General features: G+C 41.1%; 2 protein-coding genes across 3 annotated transcripts in view; one reads left to right on the top strand and one right to left on the bottom strand.

The window, feature by feature from the left end:
• The first annotated feature begins 522 nt into the window (after window positions 1-522).
• BIRC7 (baculoviral IAP repeat containing 7) lies at window positions 523-7,013 on the top strand. Its single transcript, XM_065754333.1, has 7 exons — window positions 523-1,048; window positions 3,525-3,624; window positions 3,860-3,938; window positions 4,022-4,067; window positions 4,905-5,123; window positions 6,279-6,344; window positions 6,811-7,013. The coding sequence occupies exons 1-7, from the start codon at window positions 532-534 to the stop codon at window positions 7,011-7,013; spliced, it is 1,230 nt and encodes a 409-aa protein (XP_065610405.1). The 5' UTR covers window positions 523-531.
• A 2,795-nt stretch (window positions 7,014-9,808) lies between these two features.
• NKAIN4 (sodium/potassium transporting ATPase interacting 4) overlaps window positions 9,809-16,842 on the bottom strand; it is a 45,998-nt gene continuing 38,964 nt past the window's right edge. The window contains exons 6-8 of one of the 2 annotated variants that reach the window (XR_010623335.1): window positions 15,152-15,236; window positions 10,864-10,935; window positions 9,809-10,392 (exon numbers count right to left, since the gene is read on the bottom strand). Coding sequence is in view for 1 of the 2 variants with exons in the window: in XM_065754567.1 (XP_065610639.1) it covers window positions 10,383-10,392; window positions 15,152-15,236 (95 nt within the window). In the remaining variant the exon portion in view is untranslated. The remainder of the gene's footprint in view (window positions 10,393-10,863; window positions 10,936-15,151; window positions 15,237-16,842) is intronic. The other variant, XM_065754567.1, reaches the window with a different exon arrangement.

A 16,842-nucleotide genomic window follows, 5' to 3' on the forward strand; every position in this document is an offset into this window, starting at 1 on the left:
AACTGTTGATTCTCTATTGAGAGGATGCCTGTTTGTGTGTTACTTTTCTTGGCTTTGTGTAGTACCTTCTGAAAGGGTGGTGGTTCTTGTTGTTTTTCTGGGGTGGGTGCAGTCTTTTTAATGATAACTGAATAAAATGACTGGGGATTTAACACACAGATCAGAGCCTGGAAGCTGGGTGTGCTCAGTAAGAGTCAGCATAAGTTTTGCCCTCCCTATCTGCTATTTGTTCCTGCAAGCATCGCATCTCTCCTGTAAATTGGCTGAAGGGATCAGAAAGTGCGAGCCTCTTCCCTTCAGACTCACTAGTGAGGACTCAGCAAAACTTGAGCAGCAAAGTCCAGAAACATCAGACCTCTGACTGGGCTGCAATTCTGAAACAAGCTCAGCTGTGCAAAGACCATGAGCATTCCAGAATAGGCATGGGGATGAGCTGTGGGGATGTAGAGCAAACAATGCAGGGTGAGTTCAGCCTGACACCAGAAATCCAGCTGACTGCTCTGGATTCTCATTCTCTTTCAGAACGAGGACATGGCAGACACAGCACCAGCAGAGGGGACTTATCTCAGGGCTACTTGCTGCCAGTTGTTCAATCCCAGCATGAGGGGTGAAGCAAGAAGGCTGAGGACTTTCTCGAAGTGGCCACAAAGCTCACCTGTGTCTGCCAGGGATTTGGCCAAGGCTGGCTTTTATTTTGTGGGCCCAGAAGATCAAGTACAGTGCTTCAACTGTGGTGGTATCCTGAAAGACTGGGAGCCTGGTGATTGCCCAGTAGTGGAGCACCTGAAGTTCTTCCCTTTCTGTAATTTCATTTATCATGAAGCTGTTTGGAACAGACACATTCCTCTTCAGGGACTGTTTGACAGTGTGGATGGGCAGTTCCTCAGCCTCTTGCAGCGGATTGACAGTGAGGAGGCAGCCCTGCCCAACCAACCTGAATACCCAGAAATGGCAACAGAGGAGATGAGACTATCTACATTTCAGAACTGGCCACAATATACTGAAATGCGTCCTGAGCAACTGGCTAGAGCAGGATTTTTCTACACAGGTAGGAACACTCAGCTCTTCTGACTGTGTAGTGCTGTGGAACTGCATTTCTGTAAGTTACTGTATGAGGAATCTGTAGCTGAACTTCGCATAAATCAAAGTAACTTTTAGTAAATCAAGCTGAACTTGGTTTACTACACTCCAAGTGTTGGAGGAATTATCACTTCTTGAGATGAGAGAGAGGAGTGGAGCCTCCTTGAGGCAAGTTCTGCTTTGCTGTGTCATTCTGAAATGCAAATAATGAAGTCACAGCAGACCCTGTAAACACAGTGTTTCAGATCACTTAACAGTGTAGTGAGTGTTACATTCATGTAGTAGGTCAACCAAAAGCACGTGGAAGAATTCGTTTGAGAGCTCTCCTAGAGTTAATCTGGATCCTGCTCCACAAGGGACCATTTGTATTTGTTTTTCTGTTGTACAGTAGCTTCACAAAAGCAAAAAATGTTGCAAGGGCAGCTTCAGCTACTACCCTGGTTCAGATTCAGTATTGTGTAGTAACTTAGTATTGTTGTTGGTGTTGCTGTTCTAGGAGCTGCTTGTGACCTTGTGCTGAAATATTTTTCCAACTTTTTGGTAGTGAAGCTCTTCTGGTTCTGTCCTGGTGGTGTGAATACATGTATATCAGCTGACTTAGTCTTATACCAGCTTGTAGTTACCCAGACATCAAAGAAAGCTTGCTGAATTGGAAGGTTTTCTTTTTAGCTCAAGCACTTGAAACTGTTGCATTTTCTTAGCTCTTATTCAAGGAAAAGCAGTAGAAGTTTAAAACTGATTTTATCAGAATGTGTACTTAAAGATGCATTGAACCTACTTGTTCCCTATGCTTTTAGAAGGACCTGAGGCACTTCTTTGGTGTGCTGTTTCCTAAGCTCTGTCTTGCACTCCAGCCTTCTCAAAAATACAGATTTGAATAAAACTTGTAAGATAGCAAATCTGCTGTCACTGTGGCTTGTTGCCATAATGACTTGTATCATCAAACTAAAAAACTACTTCTGAGGAAGAGATGCAATATTTCTTATGCTACGCATACAAATCCTCAGTTGTTCCTGCTAGAGAGGGCTATGATGACTAGGAAGCAATTTTAAGTACTGCTTCCTGGACTGAGCAGTTGGAAAAAATCTTTACAGTACTTTCATGATTGTAATTTAATACTGTGGGGGAAGGGAGTATTTATTGTGGTCTAATATAGTGATACTTGTGTTAGAAACATCCCTTCTTCCTTGTGGTAATGGAACTCATTAGTTTCACATTCAGACATTGATAACAGACATGATAGGGTCTGCAGACTAACATACTCTTGTGTGATGGGTGGACTGTATCTCAAATGAGATTCCCTTTGCTGGAGTGAGGTTGTATTGCCTTTCTCTAAGTACTTGGTAAAGATAAAAGGGAAGGGCAGCCTTAAATGTGGTGGGTTTGAGATACAACACAGTGACATGCACATCAGGGAGTCTAACTGATCTGATCTTTCTGGCTGGATTGAGGAAGTGGCTGGCTTGTTCACTGTCAACTTCAAGATTTTCAGTGAAACTGTAACCCTGTTGTAACTCCAGATAAATACTAAGAATCTGCCTGTTCGCTCAGAGTGCAGCAGTTTGGGCTAAGCAGCATTCATGTCTGTAACAGAAGAGCAATATAGGCATTTCATCTGATCTCCTGCTTTTGCTTTTTAAATGCTTTGCAACTTAAAAGAAGAGCAACTTGGCCAGGAGCACAGAACAAACTATAAAGCAGAGTCTGTAGCTGAAATCCCATCTTCTGTTGGATTGGGTCACTTGTGGAGCAGCAGTGTAAGAGTCCATCAGGGAGGCTCACTTTAGGGCTCATTAGGAAGCAGCCTGTTCTGGCACTCCCCTGCTGTTTCCAGAGTTGGAGAACTCTGGAAGCAAACACTCAAACAGTTCTCCTAACACAAGTGTTTGGAAGATTGTGTCTGTAACTCACACTTATTACCAGGATTCACTGACATTTTCATTGCCTGCAAATGTCCTGTCTTAAGGACACTTCTTAACTGTGCTTGGCTTTAATTCCACCTCCTGGATGGTGAGGTGAAGCACAGTAGCAGGGTGGGGTAGCTTGAGAATGTGCTGTGGCAAATCTTTATGCCTACGAAACAGAAGCAATGTATGTTGTCAGCTGTTGATTTATGGCAGATCATGGTAAGGAGATGTTTATAGGCATCATTACAGCTGTACTCTGAAACCTGGCAGAGGAGGGCTGGATGGTCTGTACCTGCTAACTGTGGTGCTCCCATACATGCTGTTTGTTAGCTTGTGACCCAGTTCTGGAATCAGCTGCAGCTCTGGGAGTTCTGTATCTGGATTTTGTGTCCCTAAACAGCTTGTGTGATGCAAGCTGTCATGTGCTCCTCTGTTCTGTAGCCTGACTTGAGCTGAGCCTCCTCAGGTTCTGATCAAGAGCTAGGAGAGCACAGGGTGTATCAGGTGGGAAGTTACCTTGTAATATCTTTTTTGCAGGGCAAGATGATGTGGTGAGGTGTTTTTACTGTGATGGAGGTATGAGGAACTGGGCGTTTGGAGATGATCCTTGGAGGGAACATGCCAAATGGTATCCAAGGTAAACTGTCTAAACTTACAAATGTCCCTTGTTGCGAGACCAAAAGACACATGTGCATTCCACGCAGTTGTTCTTCAGTTTCATAATACTGAAGTACTGACAGCTGAGAGTCACAGGTATCTTTGTAATGGATCATAAACTGATGGTGCTACTTGCTTCTAAGCTTAACACTATTACCTTCTTACCCTCTCTTAAGAGGTTCTGTACTAATGTATTGAAATATTTCTGCTTATAGGTGTGAATTTTTGTTGCAGTCAATGGGGAGAGAATTTGTTAGTAGTGTTCAAGAATCCTATTCCGGCACTACACCTCCAGTGAGTCATGAATATTTTGTGTGTCGTGTACAAGTTTGTTGCTGGAGGGCGTTTTGAACACATTTCTCTTGTGGCATTTTCAGAGAGATTCCAGGGATCAGAGTAGACAAGAGTCCTCTGCTTTCCAAGGTTGGTGCTATGTTATGTCTAAGCGTTGTAGCTTCTTCTACTCTACTCTTGCTTGTGTATTCAGAGTTGGTGTTTAAAGTTTTTGTATTCTCAAAGCAGTTTCTCTTCATTCTTGGGAAATGGTCTCTCTCACAGGAAGTACTTGTGAGACTACTTAGCCTGTTTAAGACCAATTGCATTTAGCTAGTCTGGGTAGTGACTTGTTTATCTCATCTTACTTTTACTTGTCTGTTCTGTGATGTTTGAGTCTTTTAGACCACAGCATTTTAAGCAGGCCAGAGAACAGCTAGATAGTCCCTGCTGTTTATGAAAGCATTAGTCTTGGGGATCTATCATCATCATTTGCTGCTGGAAATTTAAGTAGATTAAACTTGGCTCCTGTAACTGTGGAAAACTGATTTACTCACTCTCTTGAAGATCCTGTCTGATAGGTGAGCCTAAAAATTTAAGCCTTTTGATGAACTGCCAGCTGGATTTCGCATTTCAGCATTTACTGTTGAATGTTTGAGCTAGATTGAGAGAGGAGGCATCATCTGGGAGGCTCTACTTATCTTCCTCAAAGCAGTTTTGAGGCTTTTTTGTTGGATGGGGGCCAGAAATGGGAGACTTTCATCATTGATGCTGGAGAATAAAACATTTGAAGTTAGTATCCTGGCTCTTATGAAATTGCTTTCAGTATTTTGAGTTATGATTAGGGGTAGAAATTGTAAATCTTGATGTTGAGCTATCTACATGGGTAACTTTAATCTTCAGAAATTAATGCCATTTCATACATAATAGTTTCAGAGAGTAGCATACTTTCTCTTTTTTGTCAAGTGTCTGTTCACTGCTTTACAGCTCTCTTAAGGCACTGGGAGTTGCGGACACGACCATCTCTGGATCAGTTTTCTGTAGCACGGAATGTCCTGGAGATGGGCTTTAACCCTGCCCAGGTGGCTAGCCTGGTAGAGAATAAATACATACTGACTGGGACATTCTACCTTTCTGAGTCTGAACTGATTTCTGATCTGCTTCAGCCAGAATGGGCTGAGTGCAGCAGGGCAGAGGAAAGCAGAGGTATGCCTGATTTGATTTGCCCACCCACACTCCTGGTGGATGTCCAACCTCTTATTCACTTCACCTTGAGCACTGTTGTGAATGTCTTGTGGGTCTGCTTTCTCTCTTCCTAGTCTGGAATTAAGAACAGTCACATACCAAAGGCTGCCTTTCTTTGAGAGGCTGAAGGGTGATATACTATAAAGAAACCTGGAGGGTCTGTGATTACTGGAGTAACTGATACAGGCACAGCAACTGCCTCCAATAGGTTGTGGTGTAGATGTCTTTAATATTTTCTGCTGCCATTAATTGCAGTAGTATGTGTGCATTATGTGGGGTTTGTGCACAGATTACATCTGTAGGTGTAGCTGATTAAGGCAGTTGCCTAAAGCAAGGCTTTTAGGACAAGTGCATATTCTAAGCCTATTTAAAACTGCATCAGTTACTTCATCAGGAATAGCTGCACTTGGGTTTGGATAATATGTATTCTACTCAGTTTATCTATGTCTGTTTTGTATTGTCTGTTTTGTGGAGTCTGCTTGATAAGTGAAGCTTATTTGAAGATATTTCTCTGCAGCCTTTCTTTAGTAGCAAGCCTGCTTTCTAAAGCTACTCTCTCCATATTTGTCTGCTACATTTATCAAGACAAAAATAAAATGACTTCCACAAAACTGAGAGAGCAATTAAACAATAGCAAAGGAGCAGGAACAAGCAGCTTATAGCTCCTGTTGCCTGATAGAGTCATAAAATCATCATAGAATGGCCTGGAATGAAAAGAGCCTCGAAGATCACCAAGTTTCAATACCCCTGCCATGGGCAGGGTTGCCAGTTGCTAGATCAGGCTGCCCAGAGCCACAGTCTGCCTTGGCTTGAATGCCTCCACAAGTGGGGAATCAGCAACCTGTTCCAGTGTGCCCCCACCCTCTGTGTGTGTGTGTGTGTGGGGGGGGGGGGGGGGGGAACTTTGAGAAGATATGTCATAGGCATGTGTTAACCTCCTTATGAGGACATACTGGCATAAGCACCAGGGAGCATCAGCTTGACCAGGCTGAGTAAGTGAGGCTGACAGTTCTGTGAAGGCTGCTTGAGCAGAAATATCCATATTTCTATCTTCAAGTGGCATTGTCTGAAGAGTGAGAAATAGTATGGTTAATGCCTTCTTTCCTGGTTAAACAGATGCTGCTCAGAGGGAGACTGAAATATCAAGTTCAAGAGGAGAAATGCAACCTGTACAACAAAAAGGTGCACTGGGGTGACAGTGGTGGGGGAATTATGCTCAGGCATGATCAAGTTAGCTTTTGTAGTAACAATACCAATGATAGTTGTATTTTCTTCATGAGAAGGAATGTGTAGTAGCCTGAAGTGTGGCAGAACATAGAGATCTTGCTCGGGACTTAGAGCTCCTTTGTGATGCAGACTTTTCTTAAAACAGTTTGGGTTTTCTTTAAACAGGGGTATGTATTGAAGTACGATGATACTGACATCTCTCTGCACAGTCCATAATGTGCAGGCATACCAAGTCTTAAGTAGATAAGCTAGAGTTAATAGCTGCAGCTAAAAATGCTTAAGCAAAATCTACTTGAGAAAAGCGCTTGTTGTCACTCTGAAGAAATGATGAGCGGTTGCTCTGTGACTTCCTATCAAAATGATTTGCTCTCTGGAGCTGTGCAATATTAACACTTTGGGTTTTCTTTTTCCTTCTATAAAGAGGACTCTCCATTGAGCACAGAAGAACAACTCCGACGCCTGCGGGAAGAAAGGATATGCAAAGTATGCATGGACAAGGATGTGTCCGTTGTGTTTGTTCCCTGTGGCCACCTGGTAGCTTGTGGAGAATGTGCCCTCAACTTGAGACTGTGTCCTATTTGCAGAGCAGTCATCCGAGGGAGTGTGAGGACTTACATGTCCTGAACCACAATGTGCAAAAAGGAAAAATGTGTCCAAAATGCACTCCTGAGATAGTAGAGAGAATGTTTGTTACTGGAGCAGCCTTATCTGCAGGGTCGCTTGGCCTAAAGCTCCTTCTTATCCACAGTACTTCCAGTAAGAGCTGCTAATTAGCTCTGATCTTTGCTGTAGGACTGCTCCAGAGAAGCTATGCTAGCTTTTTGTCCTTTAAATTGGGGCTTTCACCAGAGGTAATCCTCCAAATTCTTGAGTTCTCAAACGAATCCCTTTTCTACATTGAAATCAAGAGCTGTTTTCAGCAGACTGTCTGGTACTCTTCATTTAGCAGTTTAGAGAATATCCTGCTAGGGTTGATGGATTCCTTTGTAAGTGTGAGTAAAATTAGAGTATTTTTATACCAAGTATTTTCTGTAGTAGCTAGGATATTCAGTAGGAATGTATTGGGAGGGGGGAAGTAGAGTCTAGCTCTTGAGGTTGAATTGTTTTTTTTTTTGTTGAATTTTCAACAGTTAGAGAAACTATTTTTGACAAATCTATGTAACCTTGCTCTGTTTCCCCAACCTCTCTGCTCTCAGCTCTTTATCCTCCTAGTCAGATGTTGAGAGACTCTCCAATGGTCTTGGTCACAGGATGATCTTAAACTTCCTTGTGGAGTCTCTTCTCTGGCTGTTAGTGACTAGTCTTCTGCTAAGAGAATCCTTTTTCAAAGGAAACTTACTTTTTTATGGCTTCTGTTTGCTGGCGAAACTGGTTTTTAATTTAACTATAGTACTCTATCATGTAGCAACAGCCTTGGAAGCATGTTAACTGCAGGGAAAATGTTCTTAATATTTCCTGTTCCTTTTCACTGAATAAAAGGCTTGTCATATGGTGGTCTGAGTATCTGATTCCAGTATAATGCCCTACTGGTGGAGGTGGGATCCTAGAATATTTGAAGCTTGTTCAAATTTCCATCCTTTGCAAGCATAAGTGGTAGAAGCAACTTCTTACCATCTATTAATTTCCTTTGAAATACTCAAGATGGTATGGTATCTCCAGAGTCCTAGATGAAAAATGAGGATCAAGGGAGGATAATGACCAGATATGTGAAGTTGTGTAAGTAGGAATAGGTATGCATCTGAACTTGGAGAATTTGAATACCTCTCTTAAATGCATTTATAGAGACTGGAGCACAGGCTCTAACCCTGAACTCTGGACAGGGTTGAAGTCCCCTCCCTGGGCCACATGGGAGGGCAGCGCTCTTTACCTTTGTTTTCAGGAGGGAGTAATTCTAATGCAGCTCATGGCAAAGATGAAATTACTAGCTGAACAGTTTAAACTCTCAAACTCCAGAGGCTGGTGGGTCTCTTGCCAGCCAGCAGCTTTTGTAGGGAAGAGTTGTATCACTGTGCTAAACTGTTGTGGCAGGGTTCAAGGTATCACTGGCTTTATTTTGCCACCATAAATGACAGCAGAAGCTGCCTAAATTTTAAGTGGATGTGCAGTTTGTGAAGGGAGAATTAAAAAAAAAAAATAGCTCAGTGTTGGAGTAGTGTTTTTTTTTTTTCTCTTAAACATCAGCTCAGAGCCTGGAACCTAGCCCAGCAACAAAAGGACTACAGGGTGAGAAATTGCCCAGCTATATCTGGGGTTTTCTTGCAGCCTTTCCACACTTAGAAACAGCATCCCCACACTTCTTACTTGTCATTTCAGGAACACCTTCTGTACGAGCTGGTTTTGACTAGGCGTAGTCTTAAGTGCTGCCTATCCCCAATAGAGGGCACTCCTTTCCTCTGATAAAGGAACCCCCGCGTGGGAATAACTATTCCTTCCATCTCGTTGCACGCTGGGAAGGGAAACAACTGTGAGTTGCTGTTCTGGCAGAGTTAGAGGGTTATTGTGTGGTTTTGCAGTACTTAAGAGTTAGTCTAGTATAAGCAGGCCAGTAGGAAAGCTTTGTCAGAGTACAAAGGATAAATGTTTATGCTAACAAAAATGAAGAGATAGAATGATGCACTTTTCTTTGTCTCTTTGAATTTCAGCACTTAATGTTTTTATTTTTTTTTTTAATATCACTTCTTTGCACTTTCCTTCCCTAACGTGGCTTATGGCTTGGCTCTTTTGTAAAGCGTTATTGAGGAATCCCAAATACTCTTAGACTAGACAACACAAAGAATGACAACAGCTTGTGGAATGCTTCAGCCAAAGAATGCCACTGATGGCAGACAAGTATTCTTTTTACTCTTTTTTTTTTTTTTTTTTTCCCTGCTTGATGCTGAACATCCTGGGAGATGTAGCTAACAAAACTGGTGCTGTTGTTGTTGTTTAATTTGTTGCTGCAGCCTATTAATGCAACTTAATTACAGTTCTATTGCCCCTTTCTTCCTTCCCACTCCCTCCCCTCAAAGTTATCCTATCACAAAAATACCTTTCAGTGGGAAGCTGTTGGGCCTGTGCCTGGAGTAAGTGTTTCTGCTTGTTAAAGAAAGCAGGTACAAAAGCATATGACCATGAGGATCTAGGCATTTTCCAGTGTCCTGCAGCAGATATCAGTTGTGCATGTGGCTATACCACTAACTAGATGTGGATGGGCAAACCCAGAGTAAGCTACAGCTGCTCTAAGTTTGGCATGTTGCTATGGGGTTAAGTTCCATACCAAGTGCAGATTTGGCAATTGTACTAGGTCTTTTTTTTTTAAGCTGTTCAGCATTTATGGTAGTTAAATCACAACATTAAAATCCAAGACAAATTTCTTACTATGAAGGAGTTGATAACTGTTAAGGAGTAGAGAATGAGGGGGTCCTGGATGAAGGGGAGGAAGGGAAGCTCTCTTATCTACAACATTAAAAAAAAAAAAGGGGGGGGGGGGAGAGGGGCAGGGGTTGTGGTTAAGAGAGCCTAAGTAACTCAAGTAGCTCCTGCCTATTTTTATACAGACAGGGAAGAGTTGAAGTTGTATCAGGAGATTCAGGCTCTGTCCAGAACAAATGAAAGGAGAAAGGGAAGAAACTAACTACAGAACATATGAGATGTCCCAGGGTGTTGCAGTGTTTCCTTCTCTGTGGATCCACGGTGGAAGGAAGCAGCTCCAACTTCTCCTTGAGATAGGCTTCTAGTGAACTTCTGCCTGAGGATTTCCAGTCTGTGCCATTTGGCTAGAGCCACCTACTGTGGTAGGAATGGTTCATCAGGGCACTTGAAGAGTTAAGAGCAGACTGTGTGGTCATCCTTCAATGTACATTCATTGCATTTGAAAAGAAGACAAGGAACGAAAAATGGAATGGAATTCACCATCCTGCATTTCCTCTGCCATAGACCCAGTCCACAGGGGATTGTTTCCTGCAGCACCTTTGGTGGAGTGCAAGATTTACCCATCCTCTGGCTCCTCCTCATTTACGCAGGCCTGTAGAGAAGGAAGAGTGAAATCAGGATGTCAATGTAGAGCAAGACTTCTTTTTTACTTAAGGTCACAAACTGGAAATAATGAGGACAAAAATGTTCTGTTTGTTGTTTTCTTTTTCTGTTCCAAGTTTCTAAATATGGTTGACTACAGATAGATAGGGAATAGGACTGAGAAATCAGAAACATGTAGTTAAGTACTCTTCGAGTCTAGAAAGCATGTTATGTATATACTGGACTTGAATACTCTGTAGTTAGAGTAGGGGAGAGATGTGAGCCAAAGTGTTAGATCCATGTACTGTGAGCCTTGGAAATGCATAATACTTGGTTAGGAATTTTAAAAGCATTGGAATAAAGTAGCTCTGTAAAAAAAAAAGCGTATCACTGCAGTTTCAGTGCAGAAGCATCAGTATAAGCATATCTATTTCTGTAGCCAGCAGTAATGATGAGTGAACATTTTCAGCTGAATCATCACCTCTTAAACATGTAGCTTCAGGTTGATAGTCAGCAATTTTTAATTTACTTTTTGTTTGGGAGGGAAGTCTACCTAGAAAGGAAAGCAGATGCATTTGTGTACGTGTAGCTTTTTGTTGGTTTTGCCAAAGAGGGCTCATTTTTCCTGTTCCAATAAAGGTTTCCTTTATAAAATGCTCTGAACAACAAAAAAGTTTGGAGGAAACAAATGAAACAATCCTAAGGAAGCTTTAGTTCCTGTTCCCTCCCACAGTGTTTCATACCTGTCTGCTGTACTGAACCTACTTTCAACCTGCTCTGAGTTATCTGCAATCTATTCTTTTAACTCTGCCTGCTCACAGCTGCTTCATGCCTATGGCTAGCAGGCTGACTGCACCAGAAACTAATTGATTAGGAGGTATTAAAGTGAGCAGTTACCAATGAGAGTCTGTAATCATTCAACCAACCACCCTGTTGCTACCCTGTCAGTACTGAAGATGACATCTGATAAAAGTTGCTTCTGTTGTTACCTATGGCCTTTCACAGAAGTAGATGTGAGGGAAGCAGAGTCAGTGAAATGGAGCAATGCAACAGAAACAAATTAAACTTCTAAGCTATCAATGTGCTGTAGTACTCAGTGTGCCAGGTTGCGTTAATGTTATGGACAGGTGCCTTACAGAGCTGTGTGGTTTTCTGATGGTCCTATAACTATGGCCTTCAAAGGTGGAGAGATGTGTTGCCTTTTCTACATCTTTAAAATGAATAGAGGCTACTTCCTCACATCTAGCGAGTCCCAGATTTTGCACTGAACGATGATCGAAACCATGCTATAAGACTTTTGCACTGACTGAGATTATGCAGTGTTGCTGCTTGAAACAAATTGAGAGCTATGTCAAAAGAATGGCTACAGCCTGTGGGAAGTGTAGATGGGTTATCAGGATGATCTGAACCTCCTGCTGCCTTGGTAGGCATTACAAACTACTTGGAAATAACGTAAATTTGCAGTTTCTTACTAAAACTGTTGGTTAATCTTTCCACACTTACTTATAGTAGAACTGGGAACAAACATGGCCTGAATTTGAGTTTTAACTAATGAAAAACAAGAGCTCAACCTTTCCTTCTTTCCAGTTGAAACTGGTTTCCAATAACTAATTTGCTATTGTGTGGTTAAATATTTTCACACAGAAAGTAATAGATATATAATAATATATTAGGAATCTTGATACTTAGTGCAGTGTGTTGAGGTAAACAGCAGTGAGATTGAGGGCAACTCCACTACATAGTGAAACTGGAGGTCTCTTTCTTAAACTTGTGACTCTAAGGAGCTTTGGTTCCTCTTTTGAGTCAGTGAAATGTAGAACAGAAGCAGTTGTAGAACCTGAAGTAGAAATGACTATTTATAGAACATCGCTGTTGTCCTCTGAGGGGTAGAAAGGCTGAATAAGTTGAAGGGTATTTAAATCATGCCATTGTAAGGAGTAGTACAACACTGATTGTTTTTTAAGTAAAAATAACAGCTGATTTTGACCACTTGCTTGGTTTTTCATTAACTGGAGCCTTGCAACTGAACTGAAGTTCAGTAGTAGATTCAGAGATAAAGCAGGTTGATAATAGATACTGATAACTGGGCTGTGGTCTGGAAGTAATAGTTTTGGGAGATGTTTTCAATACAAAGCAAAAGCATTTAAAAACATCTTTCAATGCAGTGGGTAGAAGGTGAGGGCTGGAAACAAGGGTGCACATGTCCAGTACTGAATTTAGCAGCTGATAATTGCTGAAGTAGATTAAGAGTCTACGTGTAATCTAACTTCTAAATATACTGTCAAAGTTAGAATTCTAACCCATAGGCTGGGTACTCAGTACAAAAGTGATGGGTGTTGATCTCACACTTAACTATGCATAGCAGAGAGGGTTGATGTCATTGTTCTGTGGGGCCTTCAGATCCATGGAAAGATAGACTTGGAAAGATAAAAGACAAGCCAGGACACAGAAGAGTGAAGAGTCAGAGAAGAGAAAGAAATGTGATCTCATCAGAAAAGGATTGGTAAAACCAGTGTGAAGATGATAATCCTATTGGACAAGGAACAAAAGTGGTCCTGTTGAAGAATTGTAGCAACAGCACCATTATTAGGGAGAAGCTGACTACTGACAAGTTTCATCCTAAAATGAAAGTTAAGTTCACAGCTGCAGTTAGCTCAGTCAGTAGTTATAAAATTAATCTGGTTTAATGCAGGATTTGCTTCATAAGGAAAAACAACAGAAAGCACATGTTCCTTGTCCCTTTCTGCTCTATAAGTTTCAACTTGAAATAAGTTGGATGTATCTGTTGCTTTGCATCGTGAAAAGATATAAAATGAAATGTCTTCAGCCCTTATGCTAAATGACAAGGGCATTTGGCCCTCAGTGCCCCAGAATGCAATACCCCACACTATCATTAGCTGAGAATCAAGTATCTGCTCCTACTCCCCCTCCTGCATATAGATGAAAGGTAAGAGCCAGTCCAGAATAAACAAAAATCAGTATTTGGTGGCTGTTATGAAATTTATAGAGGGTCACCTTATCTACTCCTCAGCAGCTGTTCTCACCTCCAGTTATCCAGAAAGAAATATTATACTGTGCTGCCAGAAGTTATCAGTATGTGAGTGATGGTCTGAATAACAGAATTAGTAGTAGCTTACTTATTAAGACCATTCTAAGGGAGTTTTTTTTTAAGGGAGTTTTGCATTCTAGTTTTCTCAATGGGGGTTTCTATATTGAAATCTTCACTTACAAGTATTAGCTTTTTAACAAACAGAATTGTCATTTTAGAAAAAAGCAACTCAATGATCATACTATAAAAATACACTACTGTGTTAAGCTAGTAATTCAGGGAGCTGCCTAAAGAAGTTCCAAAGCTTCTGCTGACCATGGAAAATTCCATCTCACTGTGACTAAATATTGATTCTCCTCTCATTTTATCTCCTGTGGCATCATATCCTTTCTATTAATGCTATTGCACCCCTAAAATTACAGGGAATTTATTTGCTTTAGAGAAATGACTTGTTCTCTTGGTTTTGTGCTGTGCTGCAGTGACAAAGTGTGAAGTAAGTTCTTACTACATTACAGGGCCACATCTACAAATCTATTTTGAGGTAGTTTTTCTTCCCTCTACACCAATTTTCTCTCCTAGTCTCACATTTCTTTTTGGAAGAGCTCTCTGGTAACATCATTCCCAAAAACCAACCTTGCTTAGCAGTTGTTTTTAAAATTTTCTGCACATTGAATTCCCTCTTGCAACTAGATGTAAGGAGCATCAAACATTCAGATCCTATTGCTGCTTTAAACAGATATTACTGGCCCTTATGTTTGAGAATCTCATTAATAACCAGCTTTCAAGTGGACTGCATGAAAGCATGCTCTTGTGCCTTCAGCAGTAGAAGGGGATTAGCAGAGGGCAGAAGCTGGAATTTAATGTCTATCACAGTAGTGCAAGAGGAGCTGCTAGGATGATTGCCCTTCCTGTTCCCCCCTCTCCTCTGATCTCTTGGGATGCCACATGCATACAAGTTACTGTTCTAGGCAACAGAATTCCAACAACGTTGAAACATTAAGAGCAAACCTGTCCTGCATACAAACTGTCTAACACTCATTTTATTTTGATGGTGTGATAATTTTCTAAATCACAAGATCTTTATTCTCTACATGCAAATTTAATGGTAATGTTATGAGAAGATTATGGAAGGATAGCAGAGACATGGCCAGTTATCAAAAGTGCACTGGTACATAGGTCTGATTTCAGCCGTGGCTACCCACATAGCAAGGCATAGCTTGAATGTGGCTTGTCTATATTTTATCCCAGTAATTCAGGTTTAACTTGACATACCATAATTCAGCTTTAAGATGGAGAGTCATACTCTGCTATTGCTATGACTTATTCTCAGCATTCACTGAGGTTGACTCTTCCCTCCTCATGGCTCCTACCTGTAGCTGCTCAGGCAGCACTTGTTGCTAAAGAAATCTCTTCGCTTTCTTCAAGGAAAACACATCCACTAGTTTGTTTACAGTAACATCTTACAGCAAGCACAAGTGTATCCCTTCAAACTGCACTGTCAGAAGCTGAATATGGCAACACAACCTTCACTCTTACAAGCAGGAGCTGAGCAGAGTCAGTTTCACCCTTTCTGTTGTTCTGCTAATTATTAATTCCTTCTACATCTGAAAAGCCTGCTGGAGAAATCAACCTGTGAGAAGGAAAAAACCCAAACCCATGGCACCTGAGCCATCAAATGCAGAGGCATGCACTGCCTCTTAGCATAGGACACGATACTTACAGGTATGTCTGCTTGAACAAAAGGTTGGTGGGTTTTTCATTGACATGGTAGAGAGGAAATGGATCAAATCCACCAATGAAATCAACTGAAAAAAATCAAAACTCAAATAAATAAACAAACATGGCCAGAAAGTTGAAAGGAAATAAAAGAAGTTGGAGTGTGTCATGACATAACAAAAATCAGAGACAGGAAAAAAAAATCAGGTATGAATTGCCAAGTGGAAAGTTCTCCCTGTACAGATCTCTTTTCCTGGATCTCCTAGGACAGCTTGCTTGCCAAGGAGGAGATTCAGCTAACATCAGACTCAGCACAGAGCTAACAAAAGAGCCAAACCAAACGACTCCAGAAAAATGAGAGCACCTCCCTCAGGCTCCTTGGGTATTGCCACCATGCTGTGTTTTTATATGAAAACGGAGCTGATGAAGGCTTGGCCATTCAATCGCATGCTGAAAGAAGGAAGCTGGGGACTGGCTTGAGACTAAATGCCAGCAGAAAAGTTGGCAGTACAACAGTCCTCGTGAAGGCTATATAGTGAAGTGGGTATTTTATTGCCCCACTTGTCACTCCTGCAAGACAGACTGCAGCAGCTCTGCAGAACTGCAGTAATACCCCACTTTCTTCAGTTCTGATATTTTTCAGGTCCCCTCTGCCAACTCAATTTCTTTTAGTTGTACACAAAGAGGAACAGTGCTTCCCTTCTTCAGTATTCACAAAAGGGCAATGTAACTAAACAAGGAATGCTTTAAGTGACAATTTCCTTAGTAACCATGGAGGAATTTTCCAACTCTCTCTTAGGTCCCCTGAAATTAGGCCAAGTCTACGTTACCAAGCTGGCCAACATAGCTGGATCAGTCAGCATAAGACGTGGTACAATTTGTGACTGACCTAGTAGGCCTCGCAAAAAACTTGTAACATTTATCCAGTCTAGATCACTTTTTGGTGCCAAGTTAGGGAATCTTGTCTGGAAGCATGAAAGCCATCCCATTCAAATGCCATTTAAATATAACTGGAATGTTCTGCGTATATTAATGTCTTTTCCTTTCCTGAAGGTGGCACTATTATTTTAGACTTTAGCTTAAGAGTTTTTTGTTGTTTTTTTTGGGGGGGGTATTTTTTCAAATGAACAAAAAATAGAAAAAATATTTACTAAATATATATGATGGAAAAAAATCCTCTGAAAATACATTTAGAAACTCAAGGGCAATGTATCCTCACAAATTCCATGTTAATAAATAGCTTCATGCCGATACTGTGATTCTGGACCTGTGAGTTAACAGCAAGGCTGCAGAGGTTCTAAGCAAATTGGGGTGATAATTCCCAGTAGTTCCAGTGAGACTTAAACTTTTAACTACTTTAAAAAAAAGTTTTCTTTTACAAAGTTGCAGTTACACCTCATTTGAAAATAAGTAAACTAGAAAACCCTAAAAATACAAATTTTCAGCAACTTTCTAGTACCTTGCACAAACATTTCAACTGCACATCCTATTGCATTACTTAAAAATCTTAACTATGGGTCACCATTGCTACCACCAATATGATTCAGTGCACAAGCATGTCTAAAATATTCTTGCCCACAATTCAGCATCAGTAGATCCCTACTGCCATGTTTTCTCATGAAAATCACGTTAGCATGAGCATCCTGATTAATGTGCCTCAGCACTTATAATTACTTCATGCTGCATATCAAAGGA

Source organism: Cyrtonyx montezumae, unplaced genomic scaffold (genome assembly GCF_038088225.1).
Source record: "Cyrtonyx montezumae isolate F1298 unplaced genomic scaffold, pur_monq_1.0 scaffold_9, whole genome shotgun sequence".
Taxonomy (NCBI): Eukaryota; Metazoa; Chordata; class Aves; order Galliformes; family Odontophoridae; genus Cyrtonyx; species Cyrtonyx montezumae.

Excerpts from the sequence above, each read along its gene's own strand:
- BIRC7 (XM_065754333.1), top strand. The coding sequence starts at position 532 with ATGGCAGACACAGCACCAGCAGAGGGGACTTATCTCAGGGCTACTTGC. Across the intron at positions 3,625-3,859 it reads CATGCCAAATGGTATCCAAG|GTGTGAATTTTTGTTGCAGT; the intron begins GTAAACTGTCTA and ends TTCTGCTTATAG. Across the intron at positions 3,939-4,021 it reads ATTCCGGCACTACACCTCCA|AGAGATTCCAGGGATCAGAG; the intron begins GTGAGTCATGAA and ends TGGCATTTTCAG.